The sequence below is a fragment of the Anguilla rostrata genome, chromosome 2 (assembly GCF_018555375.3).
Source record: "Anguilla rostrata isolate EN2019 chromosome 2, ASM1855537v3, whole genome shotgun sequence".
In the NCBI taxonomy this organism is placed as follows: Eukaryota; Metazoa; Chordata; class Actinopteri; order Anguilliformes; family Anguillidae; genus Anguilla; species Anguilla rostrata.
The window spans coordinates 2,025,354-2,049,112 of record NC_057934.1 but is presented as its reverse complement, the minus strand read 5'-3'; the positions used below and the strand labels follow the sequence as shown (position 1 = coordinate 2,049,112).

The window sequence follows — 23,759 nt, the reverse complement described above, 5'->3', positions numbered from 1 at the left end:
AGCCCAGTATCACCATTTCATTAGTGACAACTGAGAAACGCTGGCATGTCGATACGTTTGCTACGTTTGTAGTTCTACCAGCTGCTTATAGTTCACAGCGATCACGTACGCCTACGATATCCTAAACATTCCGTAGGAAGGTTCGCTCCGGCAGGGTCAGCGTTGACAATGTGCCCATCGTTATTATGGGGCGACATATCGGAGGTAAGACCGATTGTCTGGCAGCGGAGGTTCGGTTCAAACCCGCCTGGTGTCGAAGTGTCCTGACAAGACACTACCCTAACCCATGCTCTGGAATAGAGGCATCATTGTAAGCGCTGATAAAGCGCAATAATGCAGTCCATTTACCATTTACACACACCCATCACACCCCTCTGTGGCAAAGATTCCCGTTCCTGTGTATCCTCTGGCACACGCTCCACCCACGAGCACAAATCCACTCCAAGTTTTACAGTTTTTTTTTTTACATAGCTATAACAAAATACATCCAAATAGCTCCCTAGCGAAATCATCTTTTTAGCTAGTGGACTGATTTGACTGCTCGATTGGCACATGTTGCATATTGCAGCTGCGGCGTATTAACCTACTCAACCCATTTTATTTGCTGTGATAGATCCCTTATTACATTTCGGTTACATTCCATTCTACCGCTATTTTACACCTGGCCGGCCAGTGGAGGATGGGCTTCCCCGCCGGGTTCCTCCCAAGATTTCCTCCCATCGGGGAGATCCACCATTTCAGGCTTTTTCTGAAACCACTACTTTTCCCACAGGAACTCCCTCAACTTTGGGGGGGGGGGGGTATGGATATGAATTCTCAATGTACGAAAAAATAAAATAAAACGACATTGCTCTGAGATGTGAAATTGAATATTTGCACTAAAACGTGGAAGGCCCTGTATCCTTGAGGAGCGCACAACAAAAAGGCGGGAAATGCAGGCAATGAGCTCATGAGCACGAGCACTACGAATCGTCACCTGGCCTTCCTTTGGTCATCACCACTACAGACGACCTCATCGAAATATCAGGGGTTCCCTTCATAATGTGGCATAAGGCCGCGTACTGCCACGATGGGGCCGTCACTTATTTTGGCAACCAAATCATAAGCCACAGTCGTGTCTCTTTTCCAACGGTCCAATCTGCAGCAGGATCACTGCACGGTTTCCCCCACAGACGTCGCCGGTGCCACCGGTATCGCTGCGTAACTTCTGAAAAAGGGTGGCAGTGCTTCAGGACGAGATGCTGTTTTTAAGGAATGCTAGTTCAATACATGCACTCTAAAAATGGTGCATTAACGGACTGGACGGCGTTGAAAAAACACCATCGGTATTGTATGCCACAGTATTACGGTTTCGCCGGATAACGCCCCAACCCTATCACACGGTTGTTTTTAGTTCTTGAATGGTTTCATCTAGTCATACCTCTTCAAGAGTAGTGGCTACAGTATACAATTATATTATATACAGTTTTCAAAGTGTTTATCATAAATATATGGGGGTTTTTTTGCAGACAGAAGAATACATCATAATGGAAAGAAAATTACATCAAACCGATAACAACTAACCCTGCGTCTAATATTGTGTGCATTGTTACAAATCCATTTTTTAAATAGTCACAGAAATGTGAAAACAAACCAAAGAACTGAATTATGCATTGTGCAATATCTTTTTTGCCGAGAAACTACAGACCAAAATATCTCTGTTTCATTCGCCGATCTCACATTCAAATATAATATTTCAGTTTAGTTTATGTTAAAACTCATACATACGTCACATTCATGATTTACAAAAAATATGAATTTTTAAAAATTAAATATATCCTCATGAATAAATAATGTATCACTCTTGTTAGCATTAAAATAAAGCAAAATGATGTAAAAAGCCATTTTAGCAAACCACATGGTTATTGTTTACATGCAGGTATTTCCCCTAAAGTAGTTTCATATGTATCGTATTTTATATAAATAAATGTAATCAAAATGTTTGTATTTATTACAGAGACATATAAAAAAAACCTGTACACAGTTTATTCTGGTATGCACAGAGCACGGTTTGTGTCAGCAGTGTCCAACATGCACAGGTATAAAGCTAAAAACCTTTGTGTCTGAATGGTCTAAAGTCCAAAACGCGACTGGGTCGACTGTTCGGGTTCCGGAGTTTAAACGCTGACGTACGTGGGGAGTTCCGTGGAAAATTTGATATTCGTGTGAGGTTTAACGCAACCTAACAGGAGACAGGAGAAAAAAGAAGAAAGAGACAAAAGAAGAAGAAGAAAAAAGAAAGGAGAAAGAAAGCGTACTTGGTAATCACTGCCATTTTGTGGGAAACACGCGGGGATTAAAATCCTGGACTCTGTGTCACTGCATCACGCTGAAAGTTTGCCGACTCTCAATCCACATTGGCATCACTGTTCAGAGGCTAGTGAAATTAAAACAGCGATACTCCCTCCCATATTATTTATGAGGGTCATTAGTTTGAGTCAGCCTTAACAAAGGTAATGCACTAGGCGCACATATTCCACCATTTTGTAAATTAATATTTAGAGGAACAGATCAAAGACCCCAGGCAAGCACATTTTTCTCGCAGCTAAAGCGTTCATTAAGCCACAAAATAAAGACATAAACACATATTTATCTAACATGTATAAACAGAGAAACAATAAAATGTGCTTTTGAAGTAAAGTATGTTATTTTCTAAAAATGAGAGTTGTTGAACGGACACAGTGTGTCCATTACGCTTGGATATTTGCTTCAAGTTAACTTCCGATCGACAGTCCAACTTAAGTCAAACCATGACCGTTCTATGTTTAAATGGTTCTATTAGATTCTATGGTTAAAATGCAAATCTAGATATGCCAGAAACACAGTTCCCAAATGACCAATACCACAGCTCCTCCAGTAGCAGTCAGCATAACAACCTGGCTGCTTACAGGATAAAAAAATATAATCTTTAAAATCTTTGAAAATCACACTTAAATAAAATATTAACGTTATTGCACAGGGCTTTTACGATGATTCTCATGACTGGGATTCAAATCATCCAGCTACAAGCAACAGTTCCATGACTACACTGTGACTCTGTCACTCAAACTGTATCCCAGCGTATCACCTGTCTGTCCTATGGAGAATATTCTGGAGGAATGAAATCCTGAAAGTACTGGAGAGTAATACAGAGTATAGTCTAATGGTCAGGGAACTGAGCATAGCGTACACATGAGAGGTTGCGGGATCGATTCTCAGTTGGGGCACTGCCCTCAGACCCATAATGAACGGGGTCAGGTTATTCGCCTGTATGAGTGTATTAAATGTCAAAACGTCACCTGTGTAAAGTTGATCTGAATGACAGCATCTGCTAAACTGCACTGTCACCTGTATAATAAACATATTTCACCTTTTATATGTAAAAAAAAAGACACTGAGGACGGCTTAGGCCGAAACATGTCTGTCTCTTTGTCCAAATAGGAATAACATACAATGAAAATGATTTTGTTGCGTAGACATTTATAATTTACATCTCATTCATTAAGAGTGCAGGCTCCCGTCTTTCCTTTCTATAATTACCTTTTATATGTGAAAATGTCACCTGTGTAAAGTTGATCTGAATGACAGCATCTGCACTGTCACCTGTATAATCTATGTATTTCACCTTTTGTATGCACAAATGTCACCTGTGTAAGTGGGTCTGAATGGGAGCGCCTGCTAGGCCCCGTTTGGGGCTGCGGACGCCGTACCTGTAGCCTGTGTGTCCAACGTTGTGTCCAGAAGCTCCGGAGAAGCCGGCGAATCCCTCCGGGGGTCCGGAGCGTCCTCGGCGGGGCTCACTGGACTCATCATTTCTTGCTCTTTTTCGTTCTGCATTTGCGCATAGACATTGAGGCCTGGGATCTTCCTTGAGGAAAGATTCACAATGAAACAGAGACACAGGGAAAGGCGAGGTAAATAGCTGGGCGTGGAGAAGGTTGAGGGGCGCGCACGCACGGCACAGCGCAGCGGTTGGGGGGTGGGGGGAGGAACTCATTAGTACTCATTAATATGCCGAAGACTCTCTTCCACCGCAAGCAAATATGAAAGCGCGTTGGTTTGCAGCGCAGCCAGATGTCAGAAACATCTTAATCCAGGGAAGTTAACGGTGGAGCCCCAGAGGGAGCGGGGGGGGGGGAGAACGTATGCAGGGTCTGCTGAGCTCGCTCTTTCTGTCTCCCCTCTAATCCATACGACCCCGCCTGCCCTTCTCCTGTAGGGCCGCACCTGTGCGGAGAGCCCTCGTTTAAAATCTGAGAAAGGTCAAGCGGAACACTCTCAAAGGGCTAAATATTGATACTGTCTGGATTCTGACTGGCGTTTCACATTTGCAGAGAATTCTGACGCGCAAGCTTCGCTCTCTCCCCCCCGCCCCCCCTCCCCACCCCCCGACTCCAGCTTTCAGAGCTGAATATCATCTTCAGTTTCATCTTGCAGACTTGCAGATCGTTGCAATTAAAAATAAGCAAGAAAAAAAAAAAGCTTTGACCGCAATTTCATATAACAAATGTCTAAATATTAATATACACCAGTACATAAGCAACTACACTTCCCACACTTCGTGATCAGACTTTAATTGACACTTATGAATGTAATCTTACTGTTTAAATTAAATCACTGTGAAAATATACCTGAAGATTACTGTACCTTTTGAATTTATAGATGACAAAGATCGCTAAACCCACAACGACCACAGACAACAGCATGAGCATCGCAGAGCCACTGTGATTTTCACTAATGTCCACCAGGGGCGCTGTGGAGAAGAAAAAAACACAAACAAAGTGTGAATCATGAATGTGGCGCATTGTGATGTAAAGGAAATTGCCTGTTTGCTATAGTGGCTAGTGCTAGTCCCTGGTATGATGATGCTCCCAGCAGTCAAGAAACGAGCTCTGACCGTGCTAGAACCGACTTTGTCCTAAAGTCACGTGGAGAGACATACTGGCCGCACCATCATACAGGGACTGAGTGTTTCAATTGTGCAACAGTGACACCTCTGGTAACTCAGAGGACTGCAGTCTCCCTTTGCCAGGTAAGCATGAAAAGCAGTCTTATGGTAATTTTTGACACATGATTTCTTTGGGGACAGATGCCCCCTATTTAAACACTGTTCTGTCCATAACTATTGATCTATTTTGATTCAAACCGAATCATTAAAATCTTTAAAAAAAAAGGTTTTATTGCATTTTTTTTTTCTTCATAAAGAGGTTCTCTCTTTCTCTGAGTGTACCTTAATTGTCATCATTATCATCACCGCACGTCTAGATTTCCCATTTAGGCGTCCAGCGAAAAGACGAATGTGTCACTTGTCCCCATTAGGCCTGAGGTAGCACGCAGGGCCCCTTACTTACCCGCTGACAAATGCGCAGCGTAGACGGTGACTCGAACCCCAGGCCGAAGCGTGAACTGCACAAGGTTCTGATTAAGGGCGCCGAGCAGCACTTCAGAGAGCTGGAGAGAGATTAATGCATCGCCTGTTCAGAGCACACACCTCGCTTCCATAAATATTTTAAATGTCCGCCGTAACACACTTGAGAGTTTACCTTCCTTTTTAAAAAAAAAAAAAAAAAAATTATTTTTTTATTCAGAGACAAGGTCAATTACACCAGCAGGCACAGGTGTTCCGCGAAACACAGGCCTGCTTATGGGGGAATGGAATATGGGCACAACGAGGCAGTCATTTAATGTTATTGGTTCATTATTGCCGGTGAATAAATTCTCTGTATTAGGATATTTTTTTCCCCGTCTCTTTAGCGATTAAAGGTTAAATCTGAGGAATTCAAACAGGAGCACACAATAGCGAGCTTTGCGATTTCAAAGTGCTCGGTATTTACAATCAATAACTTAGTGCTTAATCTTCAACGCTAATATTAGCGCATCCAAGTTTACTGTACCAAAGATAACTCCAGGGCTAATTGTCATCTTGCATCTGCCCTGCGTGCGTAACTCAACCGAAGGACAGCTGCGCTCAACCTTATTCAGGTGGACGCATTCGGAAATCCTCACACACGCGCAGCACAACTGCACAGTGTCCTCCTTTCATGCCATTCATGTTTGATTGCGGATGTCTCAGGGACGTGTATTCCACTGCTTGGAGTGCAGGGTTTTTCAGCTGTACATCAACCCTATTGCCATAATCTGACAGAAGGGGGAATATGAAGCCATGAAATTACACCAATGTCACCTTAAACCATCTCTATATATTTGTAGCCTCCAGCTGGCTAATACCGAAGGTATTAGCCAGTGCTCTGTTTACAGACACAAATCATACTGTGGGGGGGGGGAGAAAGAAATTAAAAAGTTTGTAGCTTTATTTTTGTTCTGCGGTGTTATAATCGATCGGGGCGGCTCTTGCCCCCGCCCCGGACGCGAGGAGCGCGGCGAGACCGCGGCCCGCGACGCCGAGAGATGCCGCCAAACAAACGCCTCGGCGGAACTCATTTCATTCCGTGGCCGCGCTCCGTTAATTCCGTCCGCCTCATTTGGCAAATTAATTGTGATATGAGTGATTTCTTCAGCCCTTCATTTTCTTTTATATTCCTCACCGGTTAAAATTAGACCATTCCATGAATAATTACTTCTTTTTTTTTTCTTTCTTACTGTGCGTGGGGGGGTGGGGGGGGGGGCGTTGGGGGGGGTCAGTAAATCTATTATGCATTTTAATAAGTTGCGGACACATTACACTCCCCGCGTTCGCCCGGCCTTGAATGAAGATTTATTGCAAGGCTTGTGTGAGAGGTGATCACAAGCAATCCAGCAGGCAGGGAAATCTACTGGATCTCCAACAGCCTCCCGCTTCCTTCACGCACAGGAAGTTCCCAACTGCACAGAAATTCCGTAATGCCAAGCGAGCGTTGGAGCTTGGCTTATTAAACGCACATTAACCCAGGAGCGCTTTACAGCTGAAGAAATCATTCATGGCTTCCCTTTTGTCTCTAATCCCTTTAAATGTCTCAAAAGTATAATAGTAGGAAATAAACAGAAATCGTAGAAATGGGTGTTTGTGTATATAGTGGAAGGTATGGTGTGTGTTTGTGTGCGTGTGTCAGCGCATGTGTGTGTGTGCAAAAAGATACATCTGTATTATTCAAGAAAGTATATGAAAAACACTCACAGATTTGATAAATCTCCAGAGCTAAAATATTTTACAGAAATTTTCCATTAGAATGGAAATGAAAATCGGACAAACATGTCTTGGGTCAAGTTTGTTGAATATTAAAGGCAATGACACGAGCATTGTTGTTAGTGAGGCGTGTTTTCCTCAATCTTATGGTAAATCTAAATATTTCATCACTTAATTTCATAGATCATGAAATGATTCTCGCATCGATGGAAGCCTGAAACCACTGCCACCTGAAAAAAATAAATAAATAAAAAAATAAAAAATGAAGACGATCAAACATTGACATCTAGTGGAGAAAAGATGGAAACAGTTCTGTCTTTTCCTTTTTTGTTCAAACTATATCATACTATTACCAGCAAATGATACAGGTACTAGAGGTAAATAAAGCAGCTAGGTAAGTATACTGTCACACACAAACATGGTGCATATTACCTACAGTAATAAAGAACTGAATACAGAATGTAATTCCACTCTAATTGTTTTTCATTTTCTTTGTTTATGAATTCCACACCAACTCATTGCTCTTCCCAGCCAAACACCAATAACAAAATAAAGTAAGTAAAACAAAAATAAACACATTGACTTCACACACCAATCCTACGTGTGTGTGTGTGTGTTTGTGCATTGACTGCTATGTAAGGCATTACACAAAACCTCTACAAAAAAAAAAAGATCTTTGTTTCCAGATAAGATTGAAAGCATAAGAAAAGATTTTTTTTTTGTTCCTAATTTAAGACAAAAGCCAGGACGTATTCCAGGGATAATGACAAAGGATACCTACGCTAAACTTGTACAGTGTGTTGCGCAGCTGAGCACCAAACTCAAACAGATATATTTATCTGCATTACCACAGCGATGACCTTTCTGTTCCCCAGGAACTCCTGATAAAACTACACAAGCTCAAACACCTGCGCTTACCGCAAGCGCAGTAATGAAGCTAAGAGACACACCCACATTAATCAAGCAAATATAACTCCACTTCCTGTTTGGCGCTCAGCTGAGGGGGGGGGGAGTGGTGCTCCACACTAACAAGGCCATTTTTTTACCTGATCTAAATGTGTCATCGTGCCGTCCGGCTTCCCTTCGGGTAACTCCTTATCCGGCAGGAGGAAGAACTCCGCCGCCGTCGGCAACCCGGGGAGCACGGTGACCAGAAGCTGGTCTTCCCTGACCCCCGTGGCCTGGGTTAGGAAGGAGGAACGGGAACATCACTTTACACACCGAGAAACACGATATTATTTATGTCATATCAGTGTGTGAATATTGAACATTCTACATGCTTCTACACTAGGGGAAAGAAAAAAGTTTCATCATTTTCGGATACATTAAATTCATGGTTTGTTCGTGATGCAATACTCAATACTATTGACAGAAAAGAAGAAAACACATCAGCAGACAATTGCTGTCATTGGCTATTAGGATATTTTATCTGCGAGATGTTCAATCTACTCCAATAGTGTTAACTGTTGGATTAAAACCTTGATTATGTCCATGTAATCCTGGCTATTTTCCCAACATTTCACAGGAGTGGATCTTTAAAGTCTCCCAAAGTCTGTTCTGCTTCGCACTACTGCAAAATAAATAAAGCGAGCACATCAGAGTGTTATTCTTCTGGAAAGATTTATTTTTCCTTGTCTATGTGTGTCCTTGTTGCACTGCAAACATGACCCTGAAATGAATGATGCCAAATTTCTATGGAATCCAATATGGCAAACCTCGCGCAAAACAAAGCGACCACCCGCCTCCCCCACCCCCCAACACAACCACCACCCCCACCCCCGTCCGCTATAGCCACCATTCATTCATCTCAGAGAAGAGCAAAGGTCAATGAGAGTAGGCCAACACAGTAGCTTTACTTTCACATTTTATGTAAGGGAAGGAAAAGAAAAGAGAGATGGAGGTAGCAGAAGCAGCTCGAACTGGTGTGGGAACTGCTCAGGAACACCGTGAAAAGGGTCAGTGGTGAAAGGGGTCTGTGGTGAAAAGGGTCAGTGGTGAAAGGGGTCAGTGGTGAAAAGGGTCAGTGGTGAAAGGGGTCTGTGGTGAAAAGGGTCAGTGGTGAAAGGGGTCAGTGGTGAAAAGGGTCTGTGGAGAAATGTGTCTGTGGTGAAAAGGGTCAGTAGTGAAAGGGGTCTGTGGTGAAAAGGGTCAGTGGTGAAAAGGGTCTGTGGAGAAAAGTGTCTGTGGTGAAAAGGGTTTTTTGCGACTTTTTCACCGCGACTCACATGGATCATGGAGCTCTTGATCACTCTGCTAACGTCCAATCTCCACTCAGTCACATCCGGATTGTGCTCGTCCAAATTTGAGGAAAAAGCCAAAAGATGCGACCTGAAATATTCTTCATAAAATAAAAATGGAAAGAAATCGTAAAAATCAAACTGCCCCTTTCCACACGGGCGTGTGTGTGAATGCATGCGTGTTTATGTATGTATATATACAGTCTGTGTGAACGTGTCTGTTTATGTATGTATACAGTATGTGTTTATGACTAGACCTGACACGTTCATATTCTCCAGGGACAACACATTGCCTAAAGCTCATCGCATTATCATCTTTCTTTTATTCTAAATACTTACAATACAGAGTAAACTGTGGGTGTGTGGGCAACATTATGACAGTCTGTGCAATACATATTTACACACACCCAACCCAAGATACCCAACACTCAGACCTCAGAAATAAATTCAATGAACTCTTCAGAGGACCCAACTCTTCTGTAGATGAGGATAAGCACAGCGTGCCCGTGTGACTGAACTCACACGGAGCTGCTCGGGGAAAAACGAGTAAAACGTTTTGGCAGAGCGGGCCTTCGGGAGAACGCGGCTCTCACCGTGGACGGCCACCGTCTTCCGGTCCTGCAAGATGGCGCTGCCGGCGGAGACCTGCACGGTGACGGTGCTGACGCCCTCCCGGGAGAAGGTGAACGCCACGCTGCCCTCCAGCGTGATCACCGGCTGGGGAACCCAACAGAGGAGAGAGAGAGAGAGAGAGAGAGAGCAGGGCCCAAGGGACCGCCGGGGTAAACGGACCTTTATTTACACAACTCAGACAGTTAGCGTTAGCCTGGCCTTTATTTACACCAGCCAGACAGCCGGGTTAGCGTTAGCCGGGTGTTTATTTACACCAGCCAGACAGCCGGGTTAGCATTAGCCTGGCCTTTATTTACACCAGCAAGACAGGTGGGTTAGCGTTAGCCGGGTGTTTATTTACACCAGCCAGACAGCCGGGTTAGCGTTAGCCTGGCCTTTATTTACACCAGCCAGACAGCCGGGTTAGCGTTAGCCGGGTGTTTATTTACACCAGCCAGACAGCCGGGTTAGCGTTAGCCGGGTGTTTATTTACACAACTCAGACAGTTAGCGTTAGCCGGGTGTTTATTTACACCAGCCAGACAGCCGGGTTAGCGTTAGCCTGGCCTATATTTCCACCAGCCAGACAGCCGGGTTAGCATTAGCCGGGTGTTTATTTACACCAGCCAGACAGCCGGGTTAGCCAGAACTTCCATCACCAGAACTTCCAGGATGAAATCAGTGTTTGTACATTAAGTTGTATATGTTCTATACTGTAAAAATATGTTCTATATATAAAAGTACTTCAATTTGACCAACAAAATCAACAAAGGAATAATTAAATTTAAATTTAAATGTATTTCAGCAAAAGCCAAATTGAGAACAGTATGTAGAAATATATATATATATATATTTTATTATAAAAGGAAGTCGGCTGCAGATTCCAAGAAAAAAAATAATAAAAAAGCGAGCGCATTTTACAAACCTCAGAGTTGTTTCCGAACCACCAGATGTAGGTGACAGTGCCCACCTGGCTCGGCCACAGGACGGCGGTGAGGTTGACTTCTTTATTCTTCACCGCCACAAAGGGGACGGAGAGATGAACGTGTTCCAGCGGACCTGCTCACGACAACACAGGCAAAAATAAAAAATAATTTAAAAAATAATAATAATTTAATTTTTTATTTGGTGCCTGTATTAGGAAACGTTTAGCATCCGTGTGTTTTTGTGTCTTTCATCGTGCATCTGGACAAGGAGCGATGCCGGCCTCGCTTCCACTGTCTGGCGACTATCAGCGGGACGGATGGCGCCGGCCGACATCCGCTCCGTGATGGATGAGCAGGCTACGCGAGGCTGTACCCTAATACGACGGGGGGCCACAGGTGGTGATGGGAGGCGGGACTCACAGGTGAGGTGATGGGAGGCGGGCTCACAGGTGAGGTGAGGGAGGCGGGGCTCACAGGTGATGTGATGGGAGGCGGGGCTCACAGGTGATGTGATGGGAGGCGGGGCTCACAGGTGAGGTAATGGGAGGCGGGACTCACAGGTGAGGTGATGGAAGGCGGGACTCACAGGTGAGGTGATGGGAGGCGGGGCTCACAGGTGATGTGATGGAAGGCGGGACTCACAGGTGACGTGCAGGTAGAGCACCACGCTGTCGGACCCCAGGCTGTTCTCCCCCGTGGCGGACACCTTGTAGATACCCACGCTTTTGTAGACGTGCCGGATCCCGTCCTCGATCGAGCTCACGTTGGAGTACGTCACCGCGTTGCCGTCTCCGAAGTCCACCGTGATGCTCGTGCGTGAGCCGTCGCCCTGGAAACGGAAACGCTAGCACTGAACACAGAGCGGAGAGGGGCACGAGCGCGTTTTCAACGACCACTGAGGATAACTGCTTAACGCAACCTCTCGCATACATATTCACACGTTTACAAAACTAAAATGAAACAAATCATCGTATTCTGCTAATGAATCCTACCTAAAATTCCTAATAAGAGAGCAAATAGAACTACAGTGCTCCAGCAACACTGACAGGCTCACGGAGGACCTCCGCCCCAGGAGAAAATGACTGTTATTCAGGCGGGTAATAGCTTCCTGTAATGGCCAGAGTGTAGCTGTGACTGGAACACGTGCTCCGGGCTGTCCAGGGCGGTCTGAGCCCTGTCTAACGTGTCCGATCTCCTAAACGTCAAACCGTCACCTCCTCCAGGAAGAGCAGGAAGGTGACGTTGCTGCCCAGCGTGGCTGTCAGTCTCCCCTCGCTGGTGACGAGGTGGAGGCCGCGAGGAGCTCGGTTGGGGCACGGCTGCTTCCTGGCGGTGTACTCCTCCATCACTCCCGCCGTGCAGTTATTGGACACAACCTTCCTGTACCTAATGCACGCAAAACGCGGCCACACACACACACACACACGCACGCAAAACACACACACACACACACATACATACACACAAACACACATGCATGCAAAACACACACACACCCACACACACACACATACACACATGCATGCAAAACACGGCCATACACAGAAACACACACACACACAAACGCACGCAAAACATGCACACACACACGTGCGCAGGCAGGCAAAACATGCCCATACGCACACACACACGCCCACACACAAGCGCAAAACACGTCCACACACACACACCCATACATGCAAAACAGGTAAATACACACACACAAAAAACATGCCCATAAACACACCCCCCCCACAACACACACACACACTCCCGCACACACACACACGCACAAATGCACGCACAGCAACATACGCGCACACCCCCATACACGCGCGCACACACACACAAAGAAAAACAAACCACACTTAACATGAATGCTGTGTACGGCATCACCTTCTTCTCCGTCGTACAGTAAATAGATTTTTAAAAATACAGCCATAACAGGATTTAACAAAAACAAAACAAAACAAAAAAAAAAAACATGCATTAAGAAATATCAGGTAAATTACAATGCGAACTGCCGGCAGTCAAGCGCCTGTGAAGTTAACGAGGTGAAATTACTCTGTCAATCCATGGAGTCGCACTTCACAGACATCAGCTGGGGGTAATCAAAACTACAAATTGCTCTCGGTATAATGATACCGGTTCATTGCTGAAAAGCACAATGCAGTGGAATGTGAAGCATTAACCTTTGAGTTTTTATTTTAAAAATTCACTTCCAGCAGATGAACACAGCAAGAAATACAAGAAAGTGAAGAAAGAAAACCTATAAAGAAACAAAAGCCTCTTATTCAGTAACAGATATTCTGAAGGTTTAATATCAAACTACACCTTAATATTTAGGGTACTTATTAAAGTAATACAATTTTGTCATAAAGATTGTTATTCACAGTCATAAATGACGGGAACTCATTGACCATTGAAGGAACGATGTTTGCACAATACCTTGAATAGTCAGTGAATGAGAGTCATACTCATTACAGCGTTACTATCAACATAATTTAAACCAGATGTGGACAAAGAGGGCCATGTCAGTTCCTGGTTTTCACGCCAACTTCTTAATGACTTAATTAGCTTTAACATTCACGCCATCAGACATTTTAACTACATTTCTTGATAAGCGCGTGAGTGACAGCCGAAGACTGTCCTTGTGCCCCAGCATGAGAAGTTTTACAGTGATCTAATCTACGAGTGAACCAGTGTTGGTAAATGGTAAATGCACTGCATTTATATAGCGCTTTTATCCAAAGCGCTTTACAATTGATGCCTCTCATTCGCCAGAGCAGTTAGGGGTTAGGTGTCTTGCTCAAGGACACTTCAACATGCCCAGGGCGGGGTTTGAACCGGCAACCCCTCCGACTGCCAGACAATCGGTCTTACCTCCTGAGCTATGTCGCCCCACAGTGTTGATGTGTACAGTACAGCCAGTTAGCTCACTTAGCCAGGGTAACCCATGGAAACACAAACCTGCACACACACCGGCCTTTGAAGGACCAGAATTACCCACCGCTAAACCGTGCACTTACCCCGTGCTGTTGAGGAAGCTGTTTCCGATGGTGCAGCTTCTCGACATGGAGGACGGAGCAAACCAGAAGGCTGGAGCGCATTTGCCATCTCTCTGCCGCTCGTACCCATAATCACTGAAACGTTCGGACAGAGACGAGGAACGAAGCTCACATCATGAGGAATATATTTCAGGACAAAATAAATAAATGTAAAAAAAAAAAAAAAAAAATTCATCCAGATTGGTTTGCGGAAAAAACTCTTTGTATCCAAAGCAGCAGGCGTGTTTCCGTATTTGTGAGTATACCGTATGGATCTTCTGCAGGCCAATATGTGTTTTCTAAAAGCCATTATAGGGAGTTAACCACCAAGTAGCCAAATATGAGAACAATTATTTTTTTACAAAATATTCCTCATATTTCATTATTTCACATTCACAATGTTTTACAGTGGAAGAAAAAAGGCACACAAACATTACCTAGTGAGTAAAATGTGATCACAGTAATGTTTCAATCAAATGCATTACAGTAAGCCAGCTGACACCACGTTACAGTATTAGAAACCCCCCCCCCCGAGTCAAGCTCCATTCATAACAAGATCATAAGCCGTCAATGCAACCCCCCCAGTTCCAGTTGATATGCATCATGTAGCTTTAAATAATAGACTTTACTCAGGCTAATGCCATGTTTGCCATACAGTAGCTTCTTCTACCTTAAACCTGGACACGCTAGCGCTCTACAGTGGAGCAGCTAACGACAGGCACAGCATAAAGGCTTTAATTGCTCGGATGAGTCGATGTTTTGTACATCATAGCGGCGCAAAGCTAGGCTTCATCCTTATCCGGGCCTTAGAGCCAATTACATTCATAATCCAGCCGCCGACTGTGACATCACTGCTAGTGCGCTGAGCGACAGAGATTGATGAGTCTGATATTTTCACAAATCCTGATGCGTGTCAATTATAAAAAAGCAGCGCTGGGCCAGGACAGCTTTGAGTTGTGATATTCTACGAAGCCGTCTTTTAAAGGTTCCGGCTTTCAATCTGGACAGGTGTTGGAAGAAGACCACTGAACAGAATATCTTAAAGGAACAAAATACACTGGGTTAACACACACACACACACACACACACACACACTCTCGTGCACACACACACACACACACAAATATTACACAGCATTACAGTATCGTGAGGACAACCACAGAAAGCAATCGGAGTTGTTTGTACTAAAATTAAAAAGCAATAAAGCTGTACTTTTCTTGAAATGATGGGAACAAATTACACCAATTACTAGTGCATGCATATGTATGCGCAGCAGTGCAGTGGTTTTTAATGAAAGCTATTAAAAAGCAGATTTATTACTAATATAAGTCACTTTCTAAATAGCCACATACTTATGGGAACACATATTTGAGGATCTTCATACATGGCATCAATAATTCTATTAATGTGAAAAATGTGGAAAAAATGACAGAAATGATTACTGAAAAGAGTTTTCAGAGAATACACTTACAGGAAAAACTATGGCAGCAATGGAAAAATCGCAGAGTTATGCAGCTGACTGGTTTATTTAGCAAACACAGCCTCTAAGTGGATCCACAAAAATCCCAGGACTTCTGAGCGGGAGCATGACGGTGAACATATCCATGACGGTGCTCTTCCCATTTTTTTATTTATTTATTCATTTTTCCACTGCACAGCGATGGTTTAATGGTTGTCCAATTGTTACTGAGCAATTCAGTTAGCGGAAATCCGTGCCTGGCCCCTGTTATTATACATATATATATATATATACTGCTACCTGAATACAAACGCTTTCGAATCACATTTGCAACGGTTAACACGGCTACAGCAGAGAAATCCATCTTTATTCCTCTGTGGGATTAGCCGCACCTTCCCTTCCCCCGCACACTTTCCGGGGGAGAGCTCTGTCATAATACAGTCTGGGATGTCTGCACTTTCCAGCTTATTCATTCTGCTTTTCCAACCGTTCGCCCCAGACTGTTCCTTTATCAGGACACCGTTTTCTGACACTAATTCAATGGTCTCCTTCCAGGTGCCCTTGAATTCACCTTTTTTCTGAAGGTCTGGGCGGAGCTCAGTATCAATTAAAAATCAGTCTTTATTCCACTCGTATGATTGTTTTTGAGAGCTCGAAAGAACAGCGGGAGTTAAGAGGACTCAGGACATGCAGCAGTGTGCTTGAAATAGCACCCCGTCCCTTCATAACCTTAGCTGAGGTGGTGGACGCGGACGAAGCGTCAAACAGAAAGATCCTTCGCAACGCATCACCAGAACTGGTCTCTGTACCATAAACACACCGGCCCCGGCGAGCTCACCACTCAAAGTCGGACTCGGTGCATTCGCACGGCTCTGACGTAATGGCCACCGAGCTGTCCTTGCCCATGACGCATCTGGCGATGGGTTTGAGTTTCTTGTAGATCCTTTTAACTCCCATGATGCAAGGCTCACCCTGCAATCACACGTCAAAGACATTTATTTAGAAAGCGTCATCTCCGCCAATTTAGGCGCATACGTAGCATCATAAACAATTTGAAGTAATGCTTTCTATAAATGCTACTTCATAAGAGCTACACACGTGTAATTAGGTACAGCGTTACTAAGGGAGGGGAGGAGTCAGTTGTGGGCGGAGTCTGGAGCCTCACGGGCCGATGTGTAATTGGGTACAGTGTTGGTGAGAGAGGGGAGGAGTCCACTGTGGGCGGAGTCTGGAGCCTCACGGCCCGATGTGTAATTGGGTACAGTGTTGGTGAGAGAGGGGAGGAGTCCACTGTGGGCGGAGTCAATCTGGCGCATGCAGCCAGAAAGCCAGCAGTGTGTCATGTGCTTTAGTGTGGCTTTGGGGGCCATGAACTATGACATTATTATCATTCAATAACTGTCCAATGAGCAACATCGCAGGGGGAGGGGTTAAAAACAGCCCCCACCTGATCGTGCAGGTGCCACGTCTGGTAATCCCCCTCCATGCATCTTCTGTTGAAAATGGACCTGAAGTCAATTTTGACCAGTTGCCACTCGGACCGATGACTGAAATGGCCAAAGATTCTGTGAAAAAATAAATACATAAATAAAAATTCCGATTAAAAAAAAACATTGCATGATGTCCAAATTAATTCTTAGCTTGAAATAAATCCAACAAGTACCAGACAATAAACATACAAATCAGAATAAATATAAATAAAAAATGAAGAAATGTATACAATTAACGGTCTAATCCCTTCGATGAAACAACTTTAATAGCCTTTTCCAGCCTTTGATGCTGTAACTCAGATCTCGACAAAACAGTCATCTTCTGCTTTCAAAGTCCCGCACCGATCGTCACTCGAAATCACACCCTGCAATTTCGCCACAGTCCTCCTTCTCAGCGGACGTCAAAGGAGCAGAAATGGGCGGCAGTGTGGGACTGAGCGCGTGTCACTCACACAAACACAGCCGCTCAGAGGCGGGAGGAGGCTGCTGCTGATCGAGGCCTTCATTAGACAGGCGAAGCCGCTGCAGGAACTTCCTCCTGTCTGACGAAGACGCAAGCCAGCCGTCCTTTTTTACAAGTGCTCTCGTTAGCTCGGAGAGATTTCCCGACAGAACAGCGTTTGTCATCGTCCCGAGCGGTGATTCGCGGCTCGACGCCGCCGCCAGAACAATCCCGCGCTCCAGAATCTGCGTTTAGTTTGCTTGGTGTGGGCAGTATTGAATATTGACAGTGTGACTGCAGCACAAATTAATCTGATTCAAATGGCCACATCCTGTCCTGTCTCAATGCACCATTTACTATTCCCTATTCCACCTAATGCTGACAGGTTTATTCCCACAGATGATATATATATATATATATATATATATATATATATATATATATATACACACACACACACACACACACACACACACACACACACAAACACTCTGGCCATATACATAATTGCACTTTTTGTACAAAAGTATGATTCTCTTCAGTGTTTGGACGCTGAGCAGTAAGTCCCGGCACAGACACGCTTTGGCAGAATACGCACGGCGATCACACGGCATCGCATAGAGGAAGTTAAGCTGAGGTCTTGGCAAAGGACACCGTCGGGGCGGCCAGACCTCCAATTTGTATGCAGAGTTTTCCCCTCTGAGAGCAATCGCTTCCTCTCGCGAAAAGGGAATGGAAATAATTTGCCTGACTTGTTTTGGCCACAGAGCATTTATTTGGGAAAAGGGGGGAAGCGCTGTGCACATTCAGTTCAAAGAGTGTAATAAGCAATCTGGCCTGGCCAGCCACAACCTGCAACGACTGTGGATCTATGAGGCAATTATACTTCAATGCAGCGAGGATGCAGAGCATATTTTTTGAAGCTTGCGCCCTCTGCTGGCGAAGAATGGAATCATCCAAGTACTGACAGAAATTCAGTGTGCCCAAAGATAACAGCGAACTCAGCATTGAGCCCCTTTCTGTCAAACCAAACGATTCAGCAGTTTGAAGAATCAGCGCGACGTTGAACAATAATCATTTTGGTTCGTCGGTCCAATTCTACGAGTTAATGATGTGTCAAATGCTGCATGTGTACACGCGTTTTCTTTGTGTGCACAGGAACGGGCTTCTTAGATCATATGCAAATCCTTATAATAAGGATAATAAATTACTTTCCAAGAATTTCCTTTCTCCATCCGATGCTGATTCATGAGCACCTTTCACTGTGGTTTTCAAAACCGCTCCTGACACGGTCACAGGCTTAAACTACAGCGCTGATCTCCACTGATCAGAAGGCTCCCAGAGCCTGTTTTGATCTACAAGCTCCAGAAGCTCGTTTTTTTTATTAGCAGAAGGAAAATAGTCAACAGAAGCTTTTATCCCCCTTACACACACACTAAACACACAGACACTCTCACATGCATTTTGCAGTATTTAGTACTGAGAGGACATACAGTATATTGTTCAGACCCCAAAAAATCCTCTTTAAAAAAACATGCGCACATTCTTCAAAAATTAAACTGAGAAGTTTTATTTGAAAGCACTTAGCATTCTGATTTCATTTTGTACCACATCATTTTTAGGTTGACAGGGAAGAGACTGGTAGGGAGGACCAAAGAGGTTCGACTAGAGAAGAAAACCACAATAATTTTAGGGGTAAATTCCCTTTAAACTCAATTCAGAGGATATGAATTAAGACCCAATTAACCAAAATAAATAAATAAATAAATAAATAAACTTATTGGCATTTTGGGCATTTTTCCAGTTCACTAATTAATCCTGAATTGACTGGACTGAAATATAATATTGACTCCAAGCCTGACACAGTGTAATTGAGCATGTTAACTGTTATTTAAACCATAATTAGAAAGTGTTTCACACAGATGCAATAAATAAACAGTTCACATTTTAAGAAATAACTGCTACATCAGTCTAAACGGTTAATAGCCAGACCATACACAGGTAGTAAACGGCATAGTTGAAAATAGATGACAGAATACAGGTTGCAGTGCCCAACCACCAGCATTAAAATATAAATCACTGCCATCCTCACACTGAATTGAGACATATTCTTGGGTCTCTGTGGGTGTGCGTTTTTATTCCAGCGAACCCTGAGAGACTTTTTTTTCTATGCTGCTGCATGTTCATTCTGTCATGAGCTCTTATGTCAACACAGTCTACACATGCAGTAATATTTTTCAGATCCAAACTAAATAAATAAAATTGCATGTACACGCTGTCACATGCGAATGAGCACGTTGCTGTCACACAGGCATGCAGTACAGGAAGAGAAATGAGACGTTAGCTCACATTTCACCTGTGTGAAGCTTTAACCCTTTAAGGTGTGAGGTCACAAGTGTGTGATTATGTGATTAGAATGCTCTTAACTGAACATTCTAATGCTGATGTCACAATCACTGCTGGGAACTGAAATCAAAGGAGTTCTAGAACACTGACTTAGAATTCTGGGGATAAAAAAAACCTTCCAGGAAACCTACAAAGGGTGAATGAACTTCACTCACGTCATAATGAGCGTTTCTTCCCCCGGTTCCCCCAGAACTCCGTCCACGAAGAGGGGGGTGGAGGTGAAACTGTACTTACTCCACTGACGCCCTTCATCAAAGCTGAGCCTGCAGGACAGGAAGCCAAGGGATTACAGAGCAGCTCACTCAGGACATGAACTCTACCAGCGGAGACATCACGATGAAGCTGTTCTCCTCGTGCCTTCAAACGTTTCAAGATCGCTTTTGAACATGACATTTGAAATGTAGGAATAATAAAAATAATATATTTAGTTATATAGGATATTTCATACAGAAATGCAGCTCAAAGTTCTTGGTAGAAAGAACAAAACAACAATGCATGCATACATATATACATCAAGTTTAAAAAAATATTACTAATAAAATAGGATTTAGAGAATATATCACTCAATCAAAAAAAAAAACATATATAAAGTACAATAAAATGTAAATGTACAGCATAAAAAGCATAAAGAAGAATAAAAGAATGAACAATTAATAAAATAATTAAAAATCTGCTCTGCTGTTGTGTGGTGTGAGAGCGTACCATAGTATAGAAGCAAACTGTGACTCCTGTGGTTCAGAAGGGAAATACTGCACCAGCAATTCATTATTATGAATTACACATAAACGAATCGGATACTGCTGAGAGTGTTAGAGAATGGATTCAATTCAAGTAAATTAATGCAATAAGTACAATAATTCTGACAAGCGGTGACCCAGTTAATCCCATTCCGTGAGCATGAATGACAGTAACAATATTAATAACCTGCAACCGTGCACACGTGTGTAATACAAATATCATTAATTCCATAAATGTGACAGTACCAGAGGTGCCGGATGGGCAGGGGCGTGTGTCTGATCGCCACGAGTGCTCCACCTTGGTCCAGGTAGAGCACACTGTACTCCTCATCAAAGATCTGAAAGACGAGACAGAGAGAAAGCCATGACATCCAAAATGGTGGGCGATGAGACTGAATGTCACCGTCTGTGTGTGGGATTACGGCCAATCACGTGCCTCCGGACAGCGAGGGCGCAGTCTGGATTCAACCACAGGCCACAGGGCTCCATCCACAAGAACCATGCATTAAACAAGACCAAAAGCAACATTCTGAGCAGGTTATGCTGCTATCAACTCATAAACAATACATGGCAACCCAGCAGGCCCTGCCCTAGTACATGCAGGAGCTGAGGCGGTATTGATTTGGACAGGGTATATTGAATGCGCCGACATCTACCTGGGAGTGTGCCTTCCCAGAACTCGGTCTCGCTGATGAAATGTGATGTTCATTTCAATCTTTAAAACACGAAATATTCGCTCAAAGCCGCCGTTTCACAAAAAGACCGCACACCACTTCCTTGTGTCAGGATCAATTGCTGATGCCCAGTCAGCCCCGCATGTTCACAGATGAGTCTTTCACAGATGAGTCTTTTACCGGGACTTTCGTTAGGATTAATAAAGCCAAACGATAAACAAAAAATTGTTTGATGACCCTGTGACCTCGCTGTCAGGCACCAGCTCACGTGTGGCAAATTAATGTGAAACCACAAAGCAAAAGGACAGCAAATGTATTTCATAAAGACAAGAAACAGCACGTCCAATTTCAGTTCCATGTTATAGAGCTCATGTTAATCTGAACCTTGAAAAAATTAAAATTAAAAATGCGCACTGATGACGTGTCAAGTCATGCTCTCCACCCCTCCCCCCGCCCACTCCCACCCCCCCCCGCCCCCGCCCCCGCCCTAACACACCTGAAATGTAAAACCGTTGAAACCTGCGGGTTAATTATTCTTTCTGACGACACATCGGACAAAAATTCACACCACACTCGGCACGGTCGAACTTTGTCACATCAATTTCCCATTAATTGCTTTCAATCTACCTTTTTAATTAGATACAAGCCCCGCAAATTAAAATTACACAACGTCAAATCGAAGGAGAGGCCCACCCACCGGCGTCATACGCAGCGCTGAATCCAATTAGTCTGGAGATCTCATTTGATTAACCACAGTAAACCAGCGCTCTGTGAATTACGACTTCTAAAGATATTATCCATCTCCAGGTTAATCTTATAGAGCCATAATTAACCCCCCCTCCCCCGCTCTCAAACGAGCCCAGCTGCCCGCTCTTACCTGTCTCCAGGTGTTCCCGGCGTCTGAAGTTATGAACATGCTGACGTTGGTGGTGGTCAGCTCCGCACCGATGCACCCTGGGGAGGGGGAGGGGGAGGGGGGAGGGGGGAAGGCCGGTCTGAGCTCACACCACCAATTAGAGCCACACGGACAGGTAAACAAGGTGAGTGAGAGCAGCGGAGGGAACCCAGCTAAGGGGCGCCACTTAAAAGCTGCAATAGGCCAGCGTTTGAGCAGACTGAGTGTAAAAGCTGCAATAGGTCAGCGTTTGAGCAGACTGACTGTAAAAGCTGCAATAGGTCAGCGTTTGAGCAGACTGATTGTAAGAGCTGCAATAGGTCAGCGTTTGAGCAGACTGACTGTAAAAGCTGCAATAGGTCAGCGTTTGAGCAGACTGAGTGTAAAAGCTGCAATAGGTCAGCGTTTGAGCAGACTGATTGTAAAAGCTGCAACAGGTCAGCGTTTGAGCAGACTGATTGTAAAAGCTGCAATAGGTCAGCGATTGAGCAGACTGAGTGTAAAAGCTGCAATAGGTCAGCGTTTGAGCAGACTGATTGTAAAAGCTGCAATAGATTTGAACTGAATTCAAATTAAGTAAATAAAAAAACTATTAACAAAAAAATGATCTAATAAAGTGCTGAATTACTCATTTCTTTGGCTATGATATAAACGTACCCCACAGATACATGCACGGACATAAACGGCGTTGCTCCAGGAGGGACCACCGTTGGTCCTGGAGAGCCGCAGAGCCTGCAGGTCTGTGGTGTTCCTGTGCTCAGCACTTAAATAGCAGATATCTCACCTAATCCTCAGCTCTTAATTGGTTTGCGGGAGGTGAAAAGTGAAAACGAAAGCCAGACGTCGCCGTGGTTCTCCAGGACCAGCGAGGTCCACCCCCCTGAAGCAACCGCATCGCGAAAACGTCGGCTCCGCGCTGACAAGCTAAATGACTGGACGCTTTATTTTCGAACAGTGAGACTGGGTCTCCGTACGAGCCTTTAATTCGGACTTGATTGATCCTCACAGATTTTCAAAACGCGGCAATCGCTTTTTCGGTTCATCACCGGAATAAACATTTTCAGACAAACGGGGGGCCGCGGGGCGGCCGATTAGGAAAATGGTAAATGAGACTTAAGTGCAGCGGAAGTGCTCTCCACCCCCTCGGCCCCTGGAGTGTCTCTTGAGCAGCACTTATCTAATCCGGCCCGGCGGAGGCTCGCATGGGAAGAGACGCGGTGAGCGGACTAGCGCTAGCGTGCGACTAGCGGACGCGCGCGCGCCGCGAGAAAGCTCCGCCCTGAGCGAGAGGCGAAATCTGAGAAACTGCACGTGAGAACGACTGTGAAAGAGAAAAAAAAAAAAATTTCTTTGCATCACAATAAATAATAATAATGGTGCCAAAAAAGAAGCCGCCTGTCCCGGATTTAATTCCTGCGAGCGCCTTATCATTTCACACACAGCGAGCGCGGGGTTCGCCGGCTGTGTCAGGTTCGGCGCTGCCGATAATTAATGCTCTGGGCGGACCGGACGGGGGCACATTAATTCTACTGCGCCCTCGTAGTTAGCGGCAACCATCTGTCATCAGGCATACCTAGACACATGAAACCTGGACAGGAGACTCTCAAAGGCAACGGCAGTTAAAATGAATTAAAACGGACATTTTAAATAACATGCTGGTTTGCTGGGGATGGATTTTAAAGTAAGGATCTTATTTTGTCACATCTGCACATTTG

The 23,759-nt window shown here is 44.4% G+C and overlaps 1 protein-coding gene across 4 annotated transcripts in view; it reads right to left on the bottom strand.

The window, feature by feature from the left end:
* Positions 1–359: 359 nt before the first annotated feature.
* LOC135243331 (VPS10 domain-containing receptor SorCS1) overlaps positions 360–23,759 on the bottom strand; it is a 179,566-nt gene continuing 156,166 nt past the window's right edge. For 3 of the 4 annotated variants that reach the window (XM_064315090.1, XM_064315081.1, XM_064315099.1), the window contains 16 exons: positions 22,027–22,103; positions 20,722–20,813; positions 19,894–20,001; positions 16,848–16,965; positions 16,239–16,372; positions 13,924–14,037; positions 12,130–12,301; positions 11,558–11,744; positions 10,915–11,048; positions 9,972–10,095; positions 9,367–9,479; positions 8,188–8,322; positions 5,370–5,469; positions 4,666–4,771; positions 3,729–3,886; positions 360–2,221 (listed from right to left, as the gene is read on the bottom strand). In XM_064315090.1, coding sequence (XP_064171160.1) covers positions 2,157–2,221; positions 3,729–3,886; positions 4,666–4,771; positions 5,370–5,469; positions 8,188–8,322; positions 9,367–9,479; positions 9,972–10,095; positions 10,915–11,048; positions 11,558–11,744; positions 12,130–12,301; positions 13,924–14,037; positions 16,239–16,372; positions 16,848–16,965; positions 19,894–20,001; positions 20,722–20,813; positions 22,027–22,103 — 1,937 coding nt within the window. In that variant the 3' untranslated portion in view covers positions 360–2,156. The remainder of the gene's footprint in view (positions 2,222–3,728; positions 3,887–4,665; positions 4,772–5,369; positions 5,470–8,187; positions 8,323–9,366; positions 9,480–9,971; positions 10,096–10,914; positions 11,049–11,557; positions 11,745–12,129; positions 12,302–13,923; positions 14,038–16,238; positions 16,373–16,847; positions 16,966–19,893; positions 20,002–20,721; positions 20,814–22,026; positions 22,104–23,759) is intronic. The other variant, XR_010326612.1, reaches the window with a different exon arrangement.